This window comes from Nerophis ophidion, linkage group LG20 (genome assembly GCF_033978795.1).
Source record: "Nerophis ophidion isolate RoL-2023_Sa linkage group LG20, RoL_Noph_v1.0, whole genome shotgun sequence".
NCBI classification, from domain to species: Eukaryota; Metazoa; Chordata; class Actinopteri; order Syngnathiformes; family Syngnathidae; genus Nerophis; species Nerophis ophidion.
This window is the reverse complement of record NC_084630.1, coordinates 36,013,592-36,030,499: the sequence shown is the minus strand read 5'-3', so window position 1 is coordinate 36,030,499 and position 16,908 is coordinate 36,013,592. Positions and strand designations below refer to the sequence as shown.

General features: G+C 35.9%; 1 protein-coding gene and 1 long non-coding RNA gene across 3 annotated transcripts in view; both read left to right on the top strand.

The window, feature by feature from the left end:
• LOC133539070 (uncharacterized) overlaps positions 1-16,908 on the top strand; it is a 244,299-nt gene that overhangs the window by 4,892 nt on the left and 222,499 nt on the right. The window lies entirely within an intron of this gene.
• aanat1 (arylalkylamine N-acetyltransferase 1) lies at positions 779-15,983 on the top strand. 2 transcript variants are annotated; one of them, XM_061881104.1, is made up of 4 exons: positions 779-1,118; positions 2,525-2,679; positions 10,028-10,365; positions 15,168-15,773. In XM_061881104.1, the coding sequence occupies exons 1-3, from the start codon at positions 971-973 to the stop codon at positions 10,331-10,333; spliced, it is 609 nt and encodes a 202-aa protein (XP_061737088.1). In that variant the 5' UTR covers positions 779-970; the 3' UTR covers positions 10,334-10,365; positions 15,168-15,773. The 2 variants fall into 2 exon arrangements, with proteins under 2 accessions (XP_061737088.1, XP_061737087.1); XM_061881103.1 differs by having other exon boundaries at positions 780-1,118; positions 10,028-15,983.

Here is a 16,908-nt window from a genome sequence, read left to right as displayed (position 1 = left end):
GACCTCGGATAAGCGGAAGATGATGGATGGATGGATGAATCAATTTAGAATCAGGTTAAATGAGAATCGCGATTCAGATGTGAATAAAGTTATTTTTGTGAACCCCTACGCACCGAGGGGGAGTTGTGTTACCGCTCATCATTACATTCCCTAACATTACATAAAAAAACAACTAAGAAAAACATGGAAAAATGGGACCTGACAATCCAAATGGCTGACGACCAGTGTGTTTTAGCGGACTGCATGTGGGCTACTCTGTATGTAGCAACATGGCTGTGAAAGGTGAGGATTTTTGTGACTTCTGATCATTTGTGAGGACACTTTACTGGGTGTGCATGTTGCCAGAGCAGTGCATACAGGGCAGTTCAGCTTGTTGTTTTTGTTTTGTCTTGTTTATAAAGAGATAGTGACTTCATCGGCTCCTTGTTCCGTGTGTTTGACAAACAGCACTTGATATTGTAAACACACCTTCACTAAAATATGGACCTTTGACGAAGCCGGAAGCCATTATTCATATTTACATTGTTTATATGAAGACATTTGATTCACTATACCATCTTTTTGATGGGCGAACCCTGATGAAGAAGCAATAGAGTTGGTAAACGGAGGTTGCAGTGTGTGAAAGGTTCTGAGTCACTTGTTGTTTCCAGGAGTGATGACGACGTGCGTACCCAAAGTGGTGGCATGAGCAGGATAAGTCACGCCTCACACTCCTGACCCCGACTAAATATGACTATTGTTCAGCTCCCTCACGGGTTGGAGTGTTTGGCTACCCAGCTGGCGCCAGGGATTACCAAGTGGTCCAAGGTGCGTCAGCGTGAGGCTTTAAAAGCTCCTGGTGCATCCCTCTGCCGCTCAGTCTTTACCCACGCTGACGAGCAGGAGCTGGAGCCGGAGCCGGAGCGCACAAGCTCTCATTTCTCATTTCCTCTTCTTACTTTTGGAGGGTAAATCCGCAAACTGAAGAAGCATGTCGGTGGTGAGCTCAGTGTCTTTCCTCAAGCCGCTCCGCATGCGCTCCCCGGTGGCGCAGGGACGTCGACACACGCTGCCGGCCAGCGAGTTCCGCTCGCTCAGCCCTGAGGACGCCATCAGCGTCTTTGAGATCGAGAGAGAAGGTAACGCATGCCTGGCAATGTACTGCTACAAATGCAAATATTGATTTATATACGTTAGCTCAGGGAAAAACACGGAGGCTTTTTCGCAGGTTTCCCTGCTCTTCGGGGGACTTTATTGAAGCATCTGCAGTTGTTACATATATGTAGGGTACATTGCAAGGGAGTGTGGCCATTGGAATGTAAGATAATGTATTCTATATATATATATATGTGTGTGTAACAACCGCAGACACTTCAATAAAATCCCCTGAAGAGCAGGGAAACCTGTGCAACAGGCTTGTAGGGATGAAATAGCCTCCGTGTTTTTCCTGACCGGACGAATATTCCGCTCTACCCCGGGATTTAGCACCGTATAACGGATAAACCTCAGTGACCTTGACTATTTATATATATGTATGTGTATATACTGTTTACACCAGGGGTCACCAGATGAGTTGCCCGCTGGCCTATTCTAAAAATAGCTCAAATAGCAGCACCTACCAGTGAGCTGCCTCTATTTTTTAAATTGTATTTATTTACTAGCAAGCTGGTCTCGCTTTGCTCGAAGTTTTTAATTCTAAGAGAGACAAAACTCAAATAGAATTTGAATATCCAAGAAAATATTTGAAAGACTTGGTCTTCACTTGTTTAAATGAATTCATTTATTTTTTTACTTTGCTTCTTATAACTTTCAGAACGACGATTTTAGAGAAAAAAATACAACCTAAAAAATTATTTTAGGATTTTTAAACACATATACTTTTTTACCTTTTAAATTCCTTCCTCGTCTTTTCTGACAATTTAAATCAATGTTCAAGTCAATTTTTTTTTTTTATTGTAAAGAATAATAAATACATTTTAATTTAATTCTCCATTTTAGCTTCTGTTTTTTCGATGAAGAATATTTGTGAAATATTTATCCAAACTTATTATGATTAAAATAAAAATAAAAATATTCTGGCAAATTTAGAAAATCTGTAGAATCAAATTTAAATCTTATTTCAAAGTTTTTTAAATTTCTTTTAAATTTTTTTTGCAAAATCTAGAAGAAATAATGATTTGTCTTTGTTAGAAATGTATAGCTTGGTCCAATTTGTTATATATTTGAACAAAGTGCAGATTGGCTTTTAACCTACTTAAAAATGTCATCAAAAATACATATTTTTTGTGAGAAATCATTAAGATTTCCACAAAGATAAATATCATTAATTATTAATCATAACATAGAGTTATAGGTAAATTGAGCAAATTGGCTATTTCTGGCAATTTATTTAAGTGTGTATCAAACTGGTAGCCCTTGGCATTAATCAATACCCAAGAAGTAGCTCTTGCTTTCAAAAAGGTTGCTGACCCCTGCTTTATACATACATACATATATTTATGGACGTAGATTTATGATAAGAATGCGTTTGTTACTGTATTCCCAGCGTTCATCTCCGTGTCCGGCGAGTGTCCTCTCCTGCTGGACGAAGTGCGTCACTTCTTGACTTTGTGTCCCGAGCTGTCCCTGGGTTGGTTCGAGGAGGGTCGCCTGGTGGCCTTCATCATCGGATCACTGTGGGACCAGGACAAGCTGACCATGGTAGGTCCGAGGTCCTCCCTCACCGTCCAATCACATCTCCGACACTTTTGAGCGGTGAATAGGTTGATGTCGGTGTAGCAGAGAAGCCCCCGAGAAACAGGTGTCAGTAGCGTGCAAGTCCATTCTAGTGGTCTGCTTCACATGGAATAAAAAAGCACACAGGTGAGATGTCACAACATAAAAAGTTGCAATGTTCACTCTAATAACACAAAGTTTTGTTCTTGAAAACTGTCATTGCTCAAAAAATAGTGAATCGTAATCAATGTTGTTATGAATTATTGACCACGTTAATCAATTCATGGTAAAACATTTTTCGAAAATGTTGCAGATTTTCTGTTTTTGCCATAAAAATCATGGTTTGGGCAAAAAGGGGATACAACATAATATATATATATTAGGGCTGGGCAACGATTAAAAATTTTAATCGAAGTTAATCGCACCATTTCTTGGATTAATCGCGATTAACTGCATTGTATACGCAAAGCCCAATAATGAATTCAAAAGTAGTGTGTAGTGCACCTTTATTGGAATATTCTCCCACATGAACAAAAGCGCCAAAACATTTGTTGTGCAAACACAATTTAAATCAGTCCTTGTTAAACAGTAGCAGTTAAATAGCATATTTTATGAAAATCAACTCAAAAAATGTAAACACAAACATTTAAGTTTATTGCCACTGCCAGGGTATTTAAGTTATCATGTTTGTTATGGAAAATAAATATAATCTACATACAAATCTCTGAGCCACAATCATAACATCTGAACAGGCAATTTCTGAGGTAACAGCAGAAACATTTTTTTTATCAGGGATCTTATGTTTAAAAAACCTATATTATAGGTAGTGGGCTGATTTAGGGAATTTTTGATCAAATTATCCGTAGTAGCAATATTAATAATGTTGTGTTTATTCTGCGTAGTGCACTTAGAATAATTATGACCATATCTAGGAATTGATATGATGGGAATTTTCCGATTGTTTGCTTGGTGCTTTGATAAACTGAACGCATATACATGGTACTATATTGTGATGTTATGAGCCAGGGAAAAAAAGAACTACCCTACCCAGCATGCAACAGGAGTGACGAGCATGCGCGGTAGCCCGGTATAGGTTGTGTCGCCATGACGGCATCTTGTATGTTGTGATATGCACGCTCTGAAAGCAAACGTTAAGAACTCAGCCAACACTCCTCGTCTGCATTATTGATAAATAGACAGACAACACATATACTCCGCTGCTTCACAGGCCGCTGGATGTAGCCGGCAAAGTATTCCCATGCTAGCTAGCCGGTCTAGCAAGCACGCGTCATTCAGTCCAAAACGTCCCGATCTATCCACATTCAGAATTGTCTGGCGGTCGTAAGTGATCCCGGAGTGACCACGCTGTAAGCCAGCCATGACATTTGCAGAATTGTCCGGTATTTTTGCCAAATGTTCCATCTTTACCAAGAGCCCATCGACGCCGAAGTACATCCGGGAGATGCCATCTTGTTAAGAAAAGGCGTTAACAAAATAAAAGCATGTAAACAACATACACAAATGTGCGATAAGATAATTGTCGGCGTTAATAGATTGATGAGTTAACGCGTAATTAACTCATTAATTTGCCCACCCCTAATATATATATATATATATATATATATATATATATATATATATCTACATAATAAAAACTCATATCAACATGAAGTTGGTCTAAAGCAGGGGTGTCAAACTCAAATACAGAGTGGGCCAAAATTTTAAACGGAACAAAGCCGCGGGCCAAGGCTGAACAAATTAACCTTTTAATAGGGACCCAAACAAGTTTTGCATTAAATATTGAACAAGCAAGGCTTATATAACTTTAGTGACATGCAAAATCCAGTTTCAAATAATAATGATAATAATTGAAAAGAATATCAATGGCATATGAAATAAAATTTAAATAAAAATGTTATGCCTTTTTTTCTATTTGCAATCTTCTGAGGTAAATATCAAATTTTTTCCACAGGCTAATAATACATTTGAAAATAAAATAATAATGAATGAACCAAACATTCAAGCCTTGAAGTAGCAAGAGAAAATGCATGAATAAAATGTTAATTATTGGTCAGTTTGCTGGAAGTTTCCCAGAAGAGTTAGTGCTGCAAGGGGTTCTGGGTATTTGTTCTGTTGTGTTACGGTGCGGATGTTCACCTGAAATGTGTTTGTCATTCTTGTTTGGTGTGGGTTCACAGTGTGGCGCATATTTGTAACAGTAATAAAGTTGTTTACATGGCCACCCTCAGTGTGACCTGTATGGCTGTTGACCAAGTATGCGTTGCATTCACTTGTGTGTGTGTGTGTGTGTGTGTGTGTAAAAGCCACAAATATTATGTGACACGCTGTTAGTATGGAGGAAAAGTGGACGTGACGACAGGTTGTAGAGAACACTAAAGGCATTGCCTTAAATGCACGCCCCCAATAATGTTGTCCAGGTGGAAATCGGTAGAAATTCGGGAGAATGGTTGCCCCGGGAGATTTTCGGGAGAGTCTACCGGGAAAATTAGGAGGGTTTGCCAAGTATGAGTATTAGCGGTGAATGCGGTGTTACAGCGGCACCGACGCTGTATAACACCGGCGGGCCAGCTCTAATGCTAAATTGATATTGCCTCAAGGGCTAAATTAAATTACACGGCGGGCCGGATTTGGCCCGCGGGCCAGAGTTTGACACACATGGTCTAAAGATTTTAGTGTTGAATAATGATTTAAAAAAATAATATATTAAAAAATGTTATGACTGAAACCCTTCCAAGTCCCCAAGACCAAACTTGAGGGGAACCTTAAAAGTTAAAAAAAAGAATCTATATATTGTATTGGTTCTGAAAATGAAAAATATCATAATGGCCCCGCATGTTATTTGATGGCTTCTGTTGTTTCAAATATTAGTTTGGAATGTAGCACTGGAAGATGTATTGCAATGAAAAGTGCATGACGGGTCAAATGTATTATTATGATTATTTTGGCACACTTTGTGGCGTCCTACTCTGTTCAACGGTCCTTGAAAGCACCGTAATTAGACTTGTGTTCCTTTGAGCAATCGCTCTCAACCTACAAGCTGATTAAAATTACTATAGTAACTCATTAGATGAGCATAGTAAGTAATTAGATGACCATAGTAAGTAATTAGATGAGTATAGTAAGTAATTTGATGAATATAGTAAATAATTAGATCAGTATAGTAAGTAATTAGATGACCATAGTAAGTAATTACATGACCACAGTAAGTAATTAGATGAGCATAGTAAGTAATTAGATGACCATAGTAAGTAATTAGATAAGCATAGTAAGTAATTAGATAAGCATAGTAAGTAATTAGATGAGCATAGTAAGTAATTAGATGAGCATAGTAAGTAATTAGATAAGCATAGTTATTAGATGACCATAGTAAGTAATTAGATGAGCATAGTAAGTAATTAGATGAGCATAGTAAGTAATTAGATGAGCATAGTAAGTAATTAGATGAGCAAAGTAAGTAATTAGATGAGCATAGTAAGTAATTAGATGAGCATAGTAAGTAATTAGATGAGCAAAGTAAGTAATTAGATGAGCATAGTAAGTAATTAGATGAGTATAGTAAGTAATTAGATGAGCATAGTAAGTAATTAGATGAGCAAAGTAAGTAATTAGATGAGCATAGTAAGTAATTAGATGAGCATAGTAAGTAATTAGATGAGCATAGTAAGTAATTAGATGAGCATAGTAATTAGATGACCATAGTAACTAATTAGATAAGCATAGTAAGTAATTAGATGACCATAGTAAATAATTAGATGAATATAGTAAGTAATTAGATGAGCATAGTAATTAGATGACCATAGTAACTAATTAGATGAGCATAGTAAGTAATTAGATGAGCATAGTAAGTAATTAGATGAGCATAGTAAGTAATTAGATGAGCATAGTAAGTAATTAGATGAGCATAGTAAGTAATTAGATGAGCAAAGTAAGTAATTAGATGAGCATAGTAAGTAATTAGATGAGCATAGTAAGTAATTAGATGAGCATAGTAAGTAATTAGATGACCATAGTAAGTAATTAGATGAGTATAGTAAGTAATTTGATGAATATAGTAAATAATTAGATGAGTATAGTAAGTAATTAGATGACCATAGTAAGTAATTACATGACCACAGTAAGTAATTAGATGAATATAGTAAGTAATTAGATGACCATAGTAAGTAATTAGATAAGCATAGTAAGTAATTAGATAAGCATAGTAAGTAATTAGATGAGCATAGTAAGTAATTAGATAAGCATAGTTATTAGATGACCATAGTAAGTAATTAGATGAGCATAGTAAGTAATTAGATGAGCATAGTAAGTAATTAGATGAGCATAGTAAGTAATTAGATGAGCATAGTAAGTAATTAGATGAGCAAAGTAAGTAATTAGATGAGCATAGTAAGTAATTAGATGAGCATAGTAAGTAATTAGATGAGCAAAGTAAGTAATTAGATGAGCATAGTAAGTAATTAGATGAGTATAGTAAGTAATTAGATGAGCATAGTAAGTAATTAGATGAGCAAAGTAAGTAATTAGATGAGCATAGTAAGTAATTAGATGAGCATAGTAAGTAATTAGATGAGCATAGTAAGTAATTAGATGAGCATAGTAAGTAATTAGATAAGCATAGTAAGTAATTAGATGACCATAGTAAATAATTAGATGAATATAGTAAGTAATTAGATGAGCATAGTAATTAGATGACCATAGTAACTAATTAGATGAGCATAGTAAGTAATTAGATGAGCATAGTAAGTAATTAGATGAGCATAGTAAGTAATTAGATGAGCATAGTAAGTAATTAGATGAGCATAGTAAGTAATTAGATGAGCAAAGTAAGTAATTAGATGAGCATAGTAAGTAATTAGATGAGCATAGTAAGTAATTAGATGAGCATAGTAAGTAATTAGATGAGCATAGTAAGTAATTAGATAAGCATAGTAAGTAATTAGATGACCATAGTAAATAATTAGATGAATATAGTAAGTAATTAGATGAGCATAGTAATTAGATGACCATAGTAACTAATTAGATGAGCATAGTAAGTAATTAGATGAGCATAGTAAGTAATTAGATGAGCATAGTAAGTAATTAGATGAGCATAGTAAGTAATTAGATGAGCATAGTAAGTAATTAGATGAGCAAAGTAAGTAATTAGATGAGCATAGTAAGTAATTAGATGAGCATAGTAAGTAATTAGATGAGCAAAGTAAGTAATTAGATGAGCATAGTAAGTAATTAGATGAGTATAGTAAGTAATTAGATGAGCATAGTAAGTAATTAGATGAGCAAAGTAAGTAATTAGATGAGCATAGTAAGTAATTAGATGAGCATAGTAAGTAATTAGATGAGTATAGTAAGTAATTAGATGAGCATAGTAAGTAATTAGATGAGCAAAGTAAGTAATTAGATGAGCATAGTAAGTAATTAGATGAGCATAGTAAGTAATTAGATGAGTATAGTAAATAATTAGATGATCATAGTAAGTAATTAGATGATCATAACAACTAGTATATGATGCAGTTTCCAAGCATGTAAAGACTTAGTATAGTTGAAGACTATACTAAGGTGATTATAAAAGATGAGTGCACATCATAATGGCAGCAACACTGTCCATCGTAAACATATAAAACTATTATTTGTGAATGTCTGGCGGGCCAGATTGAAAAGCTTAATGGGCCCCATGTGGCCCCCGGGCCTTCATTTGCCCAGGTGTGGTGTGTGAGGTCTTGGAGGATGTGCATGTGACTTGTCATGAACGTGTACTAATATTTTTGCAAGGTTTGGAAGGTGAAGTCCTCAGAAATGTTTCAGTTGGAGAAATAATGATAATATGAGCGTGTGAATAATGATAACATGAGTGTATGAATAATGATCATGGTAGTGTATGAATAATAAAAAGTGAGCCCCACAAACATCCATCTTGCCACATGAAGTCTGTGTGGGCTGCACAGAAAATGAGATTCACATCCAAATTGTGATTATTAATAATCCTGATTCCGAATCAAATCATCATTTTGAAAAAACGTTGAAAAAAATAATATTTTTATTTAAGGATACATTTTTTAAAAGATGCTTTTAAGCCATTGCCAAGCTGTCACCTGTTTTGAAAACGTTTCATTATTATTATTATTCAACTAAAAGAATCACTTTCAATGGAGAATTATTATTATTATTATTAATCAAATCCAACATTCACCCTCGCACTGGGAGTCACATGAAACCCTTCAAAGATTCCCAGCAGTACTGAGCACAGGTGTATCAGGCACAGGTGTATCTTGCACAGGTGTATCAGGCACAGGTGTATCATGCACAGGTGTATTTTGCACAGGTGTATCATGCACAGGTGTATTTTGCACAGGTGTATCATGCACAGGTGTATCATGCACAGGTGTATCATTCACAGGTGTATCTTGCACAGGTGCACCATGCACAGGTGTATCTTGCACAGGTGTATCTTGCACAGGTGTATCATGCACAGGTGTATCATGCAAAGGTGTATCATGCACAGGTGCACCATGCACAGGTGCACCATGCACAGGTGCACCATGCACAGGCGTATCTTGCACAGGTGTATCTTGCACAGGTGTATCATGCACTATCATGCAAAGGTGTATCTTGCACAGGTGTATCTTGCACAGGTGTATCTTGCACAGGTGTATCATGCACAGGTGTATCATGCACAGGTGTATCATGCACAGGTGTATCTTGCACAGGTGTATAATGCACTATCATGCACAGGTGTATCTTGCACAGGTGTATCATGCACTATCATCCACAGGTGTATCTTGCACAGGTGTATCATGCACTATCATGCACAGGTGTATCTTGCACAGGTGTATCATGCACAGGTGTATCTTGCACAGGTGTATCTTGCACTATCATGCACAGGTGTATCATGCACAGGTGTATCATGCACAGGTGTATCTTGCACAGGTGTATCATGCACAGGTGTATCTTGCACAGGCGTATCATGCACAGGCGTATCATGCACAGGCGTATCTTGCACAGGTGTATCTTGCACAGGTGTATCTTGCACAGGCGTATCATGCACAGGTGTATCATGCACTATCATATCTTGCACAGGTGTATCATGCACAGAAAAGTGTCCTCCTTAAGGGAAAACTCTAGTTGTGGGCAGGTGTGGCAGAGAGACAGGTGTGGCAGAGAGACGGATGTAGGTGGTAAAAATGGGCAATGTATATTGTAGTTATATGTTTAGAACTAATCAGGAGGTAAAGATGAAATGGCCCACCTGCAAAAGTTGCTGCGGGGGCCAAAAGTGAAAGTGAAAGCCAATGTAACCCGAGCTGGTGTCCCGTTGCAGGACGCCCTGACGCTCCACAAACCCCACGGCATGACGGTGCACATCCACGTGCTGGCGGTGCACCGCACCTTCCGCCAGCAGGGCAAAGGCTCCATCCTGATGTGGCGCTACCTGCAGTACCTGCGCTGCCTGCCCTACGTGCGCCGGGCCGTCCTCATGTGTGAGGACTTCCTGGTTCCCTTCTACCAGAAGTCCGGCTTCAAGTCCCAGGGCCCCAGCCGGATCTCCGTGGGGCCCCTCACTTTCGTGGAGATGTGCTACCCGGTCCGAGGACACGCCTTCATGCGGCGGAACAGCGGGTGCTGAAGGGGACCGGGAGTCCCACGGACTAGACCCAGGTGAGGGTCCTGATCTCCACTGGTAGTTCCACGGACTAGACCCAGGTGAGGGTCCTGACTTCCACTGGTAGTTCCACAGACTAGACCCAGGTGAGGGTCTTGACCTCCACTGGGAGTCCCACGGACTAGACCCAGGTGAGGGTCCTGACCTCCACTGGGAGTCCCACAGACTAGACCCAGGTGAGGGTCCTGACCTCCACTGGTAGTTCCACGGACTAGACCCAGGTGAGGGTCCTGACCTCCTCAGTGAGACAGTGACACACCTGAAGACTGGACACACCTTCTCTCTCACGCCCCTTTTGACTGACCTCCGACCTCTTGTACAACAGGGGTGTCCAAATTTTTTCCATCGAGGGGCGCACACGGAAAAATGAAAACATGCGAGACCATTTTCATATTTGTCATTTTCAAAACACAAAATATACTTTTTTTTTTTTTTTTTACCTTTAAGGCCCCCTTCAAATCATCTGTTGATAAAAACGTGGATTTTTTTTAATATAACTCCTACAGTAAATCTAACTCCTACGGTAAATCTAATAAAACTCCTACATTAAATCTAATATAACTCATACAGTAAATCTAACTCCTAGATTAAATCTAATATAACTCCTACAGTAAATCTAATAGAACTCCTACATGAAATCTAACTCCTACAGTAAATCTAACTCCTATATTAAATCTAATATAACTCCTATATTAAATCTAATATAACTCATATATTAAATCTAATATAACTCCTATATTAAATCTAATAAAACTCCTACAGTAAATCTAACTCCTACATTAAATCTAACTCCTATATTAAATCTAATATAACTCCTATATTAAATCTAATATAACTCATATATTAAATCTAATATAACTCCTACAGTAAATCTAATAGAACTCCTACATGAAATCTAACTCCTACAGTAAATCTAACTCCTATATTAAATCTAATATAACTCCTATATTAAATCTAATATAACTCCTATATTAAATCTAATAAAACTCCTACAGTAAATCTAACTCCTACAGTAAATTTAACTCCTATATTAAATCTAATATAACTCCTATATTAAATCTAATATAACTCCTATATTAAATCTAATATAACTCATATATTAAATCTAATATAACTCCTATATTAAATCTAATAAAACTCCTACAGTAAATCTAACTCCTACATTAAATCTAACTCCTACAGTAAATCTAATCTAACTCCTACAGTAAATCTAACTCCTATATTAAATCTAATATAACTCCTATATTAAATCTAATATAACTCCTATATTAAATCTAATAAAACTCCTACATTAAATCTAACTCCTACATTAAATCTAACTCTTACAGTAGATATAATATAACTCCTACATTAAATCTAACTCCTACATTAAATCTAATATAACTCCAACAGTAAATCTAATATAACTCATACAGTAAATCTAACTGCTACAGTAAATCTGACTCCTACATTAAATCTAATCTAACTCCTACAGTAAATCTAATCTAACTCCTACAGTAAATCTAACTCCTACATTAAATATAACTCCTACATTAAATCTAATATAACTCCTACAGTAAATCTAACTGCTACATTAAATCTAATAGAACTCCTACATAAAATCTAACTCCTACAGTAAATCTAATACAACTCCTACATTAAATCTAATAAAACTCCTACATTAAATCTAACTCCTACAGTAGATATAATATAACTCCTACATCAAATCTAACTCCTACATCAAATCTAACTCCTACATTAAATCTAATATAACTCCTACAGCAAATATAATATAACTCCTACAGTAAATCTAATATAACTCCTACAGTAAATGTAACTCCTACATTATATAAAATATAACTCCTACAGTAAATGTAACTTCTACATTAAATCAAATATAACTCCTACAGTAAATCTAACTCCTAGATTAAATATAATCTAACTCCTACGGTAAATCTAATATAACTCCTACATTAAATATAACTCCTACAGTAAATCTAACTCCTACATTAAATCTAATATAACTCCTACAGTAAATCTAACTCGTAGATTAAATCTAATCTAACTCCTACATTAAATATAATATAACTCCTTCAGTAAATCTAACTCCGACATTAAATCTAAAATAACTCCTACAGTAAAACTAACTCCTAGATTAAATCTAATCTAACTCCTAGATTAAATCTAATCTAACTCCTACATTAAATATAACTCCTACAGTAAATGTAACTCCTACATTAAATCTAATATAACTCCTACAGTAAATCTAACTCCTAGATTAAATCTAATCTAACTCCTACAGTAAATCTAATATAACTCCTACATTACATATAACTCCTACAGTAAATGTAACTCCTACAGTAAATCTAATATAACTCCTACATTAAATACAACTCCTACAGTAAATCTAACTCCTACATTAAATCTAATACAACTCCTACAGTAAATCTAACTCCTAGATTAAATCTAATCTAACTCCTACATTAAATATGATATAACTCCTACAGTAAATCTAACTCCTACATTAAATCTAATATAACTCCTACAGTAAATCTAATATAACTCCTACAGTAAATGTATTTCCTACATTAAATCAAATATAACTCCTACAGTAAATGTAACTCCTACATTAAATCAAATATAACTCCTACAGTGAATGTAACTCCTAGATTAAATCTAATCTAACTCCTACATTAAATCTAATATAACTCCTACAGTAAATCTAACTCCTAGATTAAATCTAATCTAACTCCTACATTAAATATAATATAACTCCTACAGTAAATCTAACTCCTACATTGAATCTAATATAACTCCTACAGTAAATCTAACTCCCAGATTAAATCTAATCTAACTCCTAGATTAAATCTAATCTAACTCCTACAGTAAATCTAATATAACTCCTACATTAAATATAACTCCTACAGTAAATGTAACTCCTACATTAAATCTAATATAACTCCTACAGTAAATCTAACTCCTAGATTAAATCTAATCTAACTCCTACAGTAAATCTAATATAACTCCTACATTAAATATAACTCCTACAGTAAATGTAACTTCTACATTAAATCTAATATAACTCCTACAGTAAATCTAACTCTTATATTAAATCTAATATAACTCCTACAGTAAATGTAATCTAACTCCTACATTAAATCAAATATAACTCCTACAGTAAATCTAACTCCTACATTAAATCTAATCCAACTCCTGCAGTAAATGTAATATAACTCCTATAGTAAATCTAACTCCTAGATTAAATTTAATCTAATTCCTACAGTAAATGTAACTCCTACAGTAAATCTAATAACTCCTACAGTAAATCTAACTCCTACATTAAATCTAACTCCTACATTAAATCTAATAAAACTCCTAAATTACAGCTAATATAACTCCAACAGTAAATCTAACAATTACAGTAAATCTAACTCGTACATTAAATCTAATATAACTCCTACAGTAAATCTAACTCTTATATTAAATCTAATATAACTCCTACAGTAAATGTAATCTAACTCTTACATTAAATCTAATATAACTCCTACAGTAAATGTAATCAAACTCCTACATTAAATCTAATATAACTCCTACAGTAAATCTAACTCCTACATTAAATCTAATCTAACCCCTACAGTAAATGTAATATAACTCCTATAATAAATCTAACTCCTAGATTAAATCTAATCTAAATCCTACAGTAGATCTAATAACTCCTACAGTAAATCTAACTCCTACATTAAATCTACAATAACTCCTACAGTAAATCTAACTCCTACATTAAATCTAATAAAACTCCTAAATTAAAGCTAATATAACTCCTACAGTAAATCTAACAATTACAGTAAATCTAACTCCTACATTAAATCTAATATAACTCCTACAGTAAATCTAACTCCTACAGTAAATCTAACAATTACAGTAAATCTAACTCCTACATTAAATCTGTTATAACTCCTATATTAAATCTAACTCCTACAGTAAATCTAACTCCTACATTAAATCTAATATAACTACTACAGTAAATCTAACTCCTACATTATATCTAATATAACTCCTACAGTAAATCTAACTCCTACATTAAATCTAATATAACCCCTACAGTAAATCTAACTCCTACATTAAATCAAATATAACTCCTACAGTAAATCTAACTGCTACAGTAAATCCCAACATAGTCTGTTGATATATGAGGTTAAAAAATAAATGTTTTATGCGCTTGTTTTTAATGGCAGAAAACATAACACACGTACTATTTTTAGCCCTCAGAGTGGAATGTTTGAAGTGAAGTAATTGGAGCTTTAATTGAAGCTGATCAAGAGTGATGGATCAAACGCAGATAATAATTTGGCCACTTCTAGTATGTGTGTGACAATCATTGCTACTTTACTTAATTAGGTTAATTAACACCATCGATTTTTATTTATTTTTTATTTTTGGAGCAATTAGATTAAAAAAAATAAAATCCCACAAAAATTCCTGGGGATCCATAAGATGATCACAAAAGTCTTTAAAATAAATTATTTCTTAAAAAAAACAAAAACTTTTAAGGCTTAAATTTATGGATCAATTTCTGATCTATTCGTCCATTAGAAGTTTTTATAATTTTTTTGTTTGTTTTATGCCCTTTTTGTCAAGGAAAATTCTTGTTTTTAAATAATAGCAAACACCCCAAATATTTTGAAAGGTGAATATTTGATCTGACTAACGAGCCTTGACTTGCTCAATATTGCATAACATTGATTTGGATTCATTATTACGGAAGAGGAAAAGAAAAGAGTTTCCTTATTTTCCACTTTTTCTTGCCTTTTTGTTAAAGGTATTTTGCAGCAGCAGCGTGGGCGTGCTCCTGTGGCCCTTGATGTGCCTCGGACTGGAAGTCTTGAATCAAGACTCGTGTAAATACTGTATATTACGCAATGTTTGCATTCTTCAGGGAATAAAGGATTTATTTTCTAGCTTCTTCCAGAAAGTGCCTTTTGTTGTAAAACTTCTATTTAAATGATAAATGGGTTGTACTTGTATAGCGCTTTTCTACCTTCAAGGTACTCAAAGGACTTTTGACACTACTTCCACATTTACCCATTCACACACACACTCACACACTGATGGAGGGAGCTGCCATGCAAGGCGCTAACCAGCACCCATCAGGAGCAAGGATGAAGTGTCTTGCTCAGGACACAACGGACGTGACGAAGTTGGTACCAGGTGGGGATTGAACCAGGGACCCTCAGGTTGCTGGCACGGCCACTCCACCACTTCGCCACGCCGTCCCTATTCTATTATTCCATATATTTGTTCTATTTCAGCACATTGAAAAGAAGTGCTTGCCACAAGAAGTTGTGGAGCCCAGGCTCTTCAACTAGCAACCTCGCAGCAGCACCAGTGTGTCAATGTGGAGTCCAGGCTCTTCATTTTTAAAGGGGAACATTATCACAATTTCAAAAGGGTTAAAAACAATAAAAATCAGTTCCCAGTGGCTTGTTTTATTTTTCAAAGTTTTTTTCAAAATTTTACACCTCCCGGAATATCCCTAAAAAAAAGCTTTAAAGTTCTTGATTTTCACTATTTGCGATGCGACTGTCCATTTCCCTGTGACGTCATACAGGGCTGCCAATGTAAACAAACAACGGCGAATAGCACAGCAAGATATAGCGACATTAGCTCGGGTTCAGACTCGGATTTCAGCGGCTTAAGCGATTCAACAGATTACGCATGTATTGAAACAGATGGTCGGAGTATGGAGGCAGATAGCGAAAACGAAATTGAAGAAGAAATTGAAGCACGAAGTGTGTGTGTGTGTGTGATGGATATGTGTGTATTTTGGGTATATGCATGTGTGTATGTATGTGATTATGTGTGTATATGTATGTATGTGTATATATATATATATATGTTTACTTATATAGCCATAGACTAGTGTCTCAAAGGGCTGCACAAACCACTACGACATCCTCGGTAGGCCCACATAAGGGCAAGGAAACTCACACCCAGTGGGACGTCGGTGACAATGATGACTATGAGAACCTTGGAGAGGAGGAAAGCAATGGATGTCAAGCGGGTCTAACATGATACTGGGAAAGTTCAATCCATAATGGATCCAACACAGTCGCGAGAGTCCAGTCCAAAGCGGATCCAACACACCAGCGAGAGTCCCGTTCACAGCGGAACCAGCAGGAAACCATCCCAAGCGGAGGCGGATCAGCAGCGCAGAGATGTCCCCAACCGATACACAGGCAAGCAGTACATGGCCACCAGATCGGACCGGACCCCCTCCACAAGGGAGAGTGGGACATAGGAGAAAAAGAAAAGAAACGGCAGATCAACTGGTCTAAAAAGGGAGTCTATTTAAAGGCTAGAGTATACAAATGAGTTTTAAGGTGAGACTTAAATGCTTCTACTGTGGTGGCATCTCAAACTTTTACCGGGAGGGCATTCCAGAGTACTGGAGCCCGAACGGAAAACGCTCTATAGCTCGCAGACTTTTTTTGGGCTTTGGGAATCACTAACAAGCCGGAGTCCTTTGAACGCAGACTTCTTGCCGGGACATATGGTACAAT

Excerpts from the sequence above, each read along its gene's own strand:
- aanat1 (XM_061881103.1), top strand. The coding sequence starts at position 971 with ATGTCGGTGGTGAGCTCAGTGTCTTTCCTCAAGCCGCTCCGCATGCGC. Across the intron at positions 1,119-2,524 it reads CTTTGAGATCGAGAGAGAAG|CGTTCATCTCCGTGTCCGGC; the intron begins GTAACGCATGCC and ends CTGTATTCCCAG. Across the intron at positions 2,680-10,027 it reads ACCAGGACAAGCTGACCATG|GACGCCCTGACGCTCCACAA; the intron begins GTAGGTCCGAGG and ends GTCCCGTTGCAG.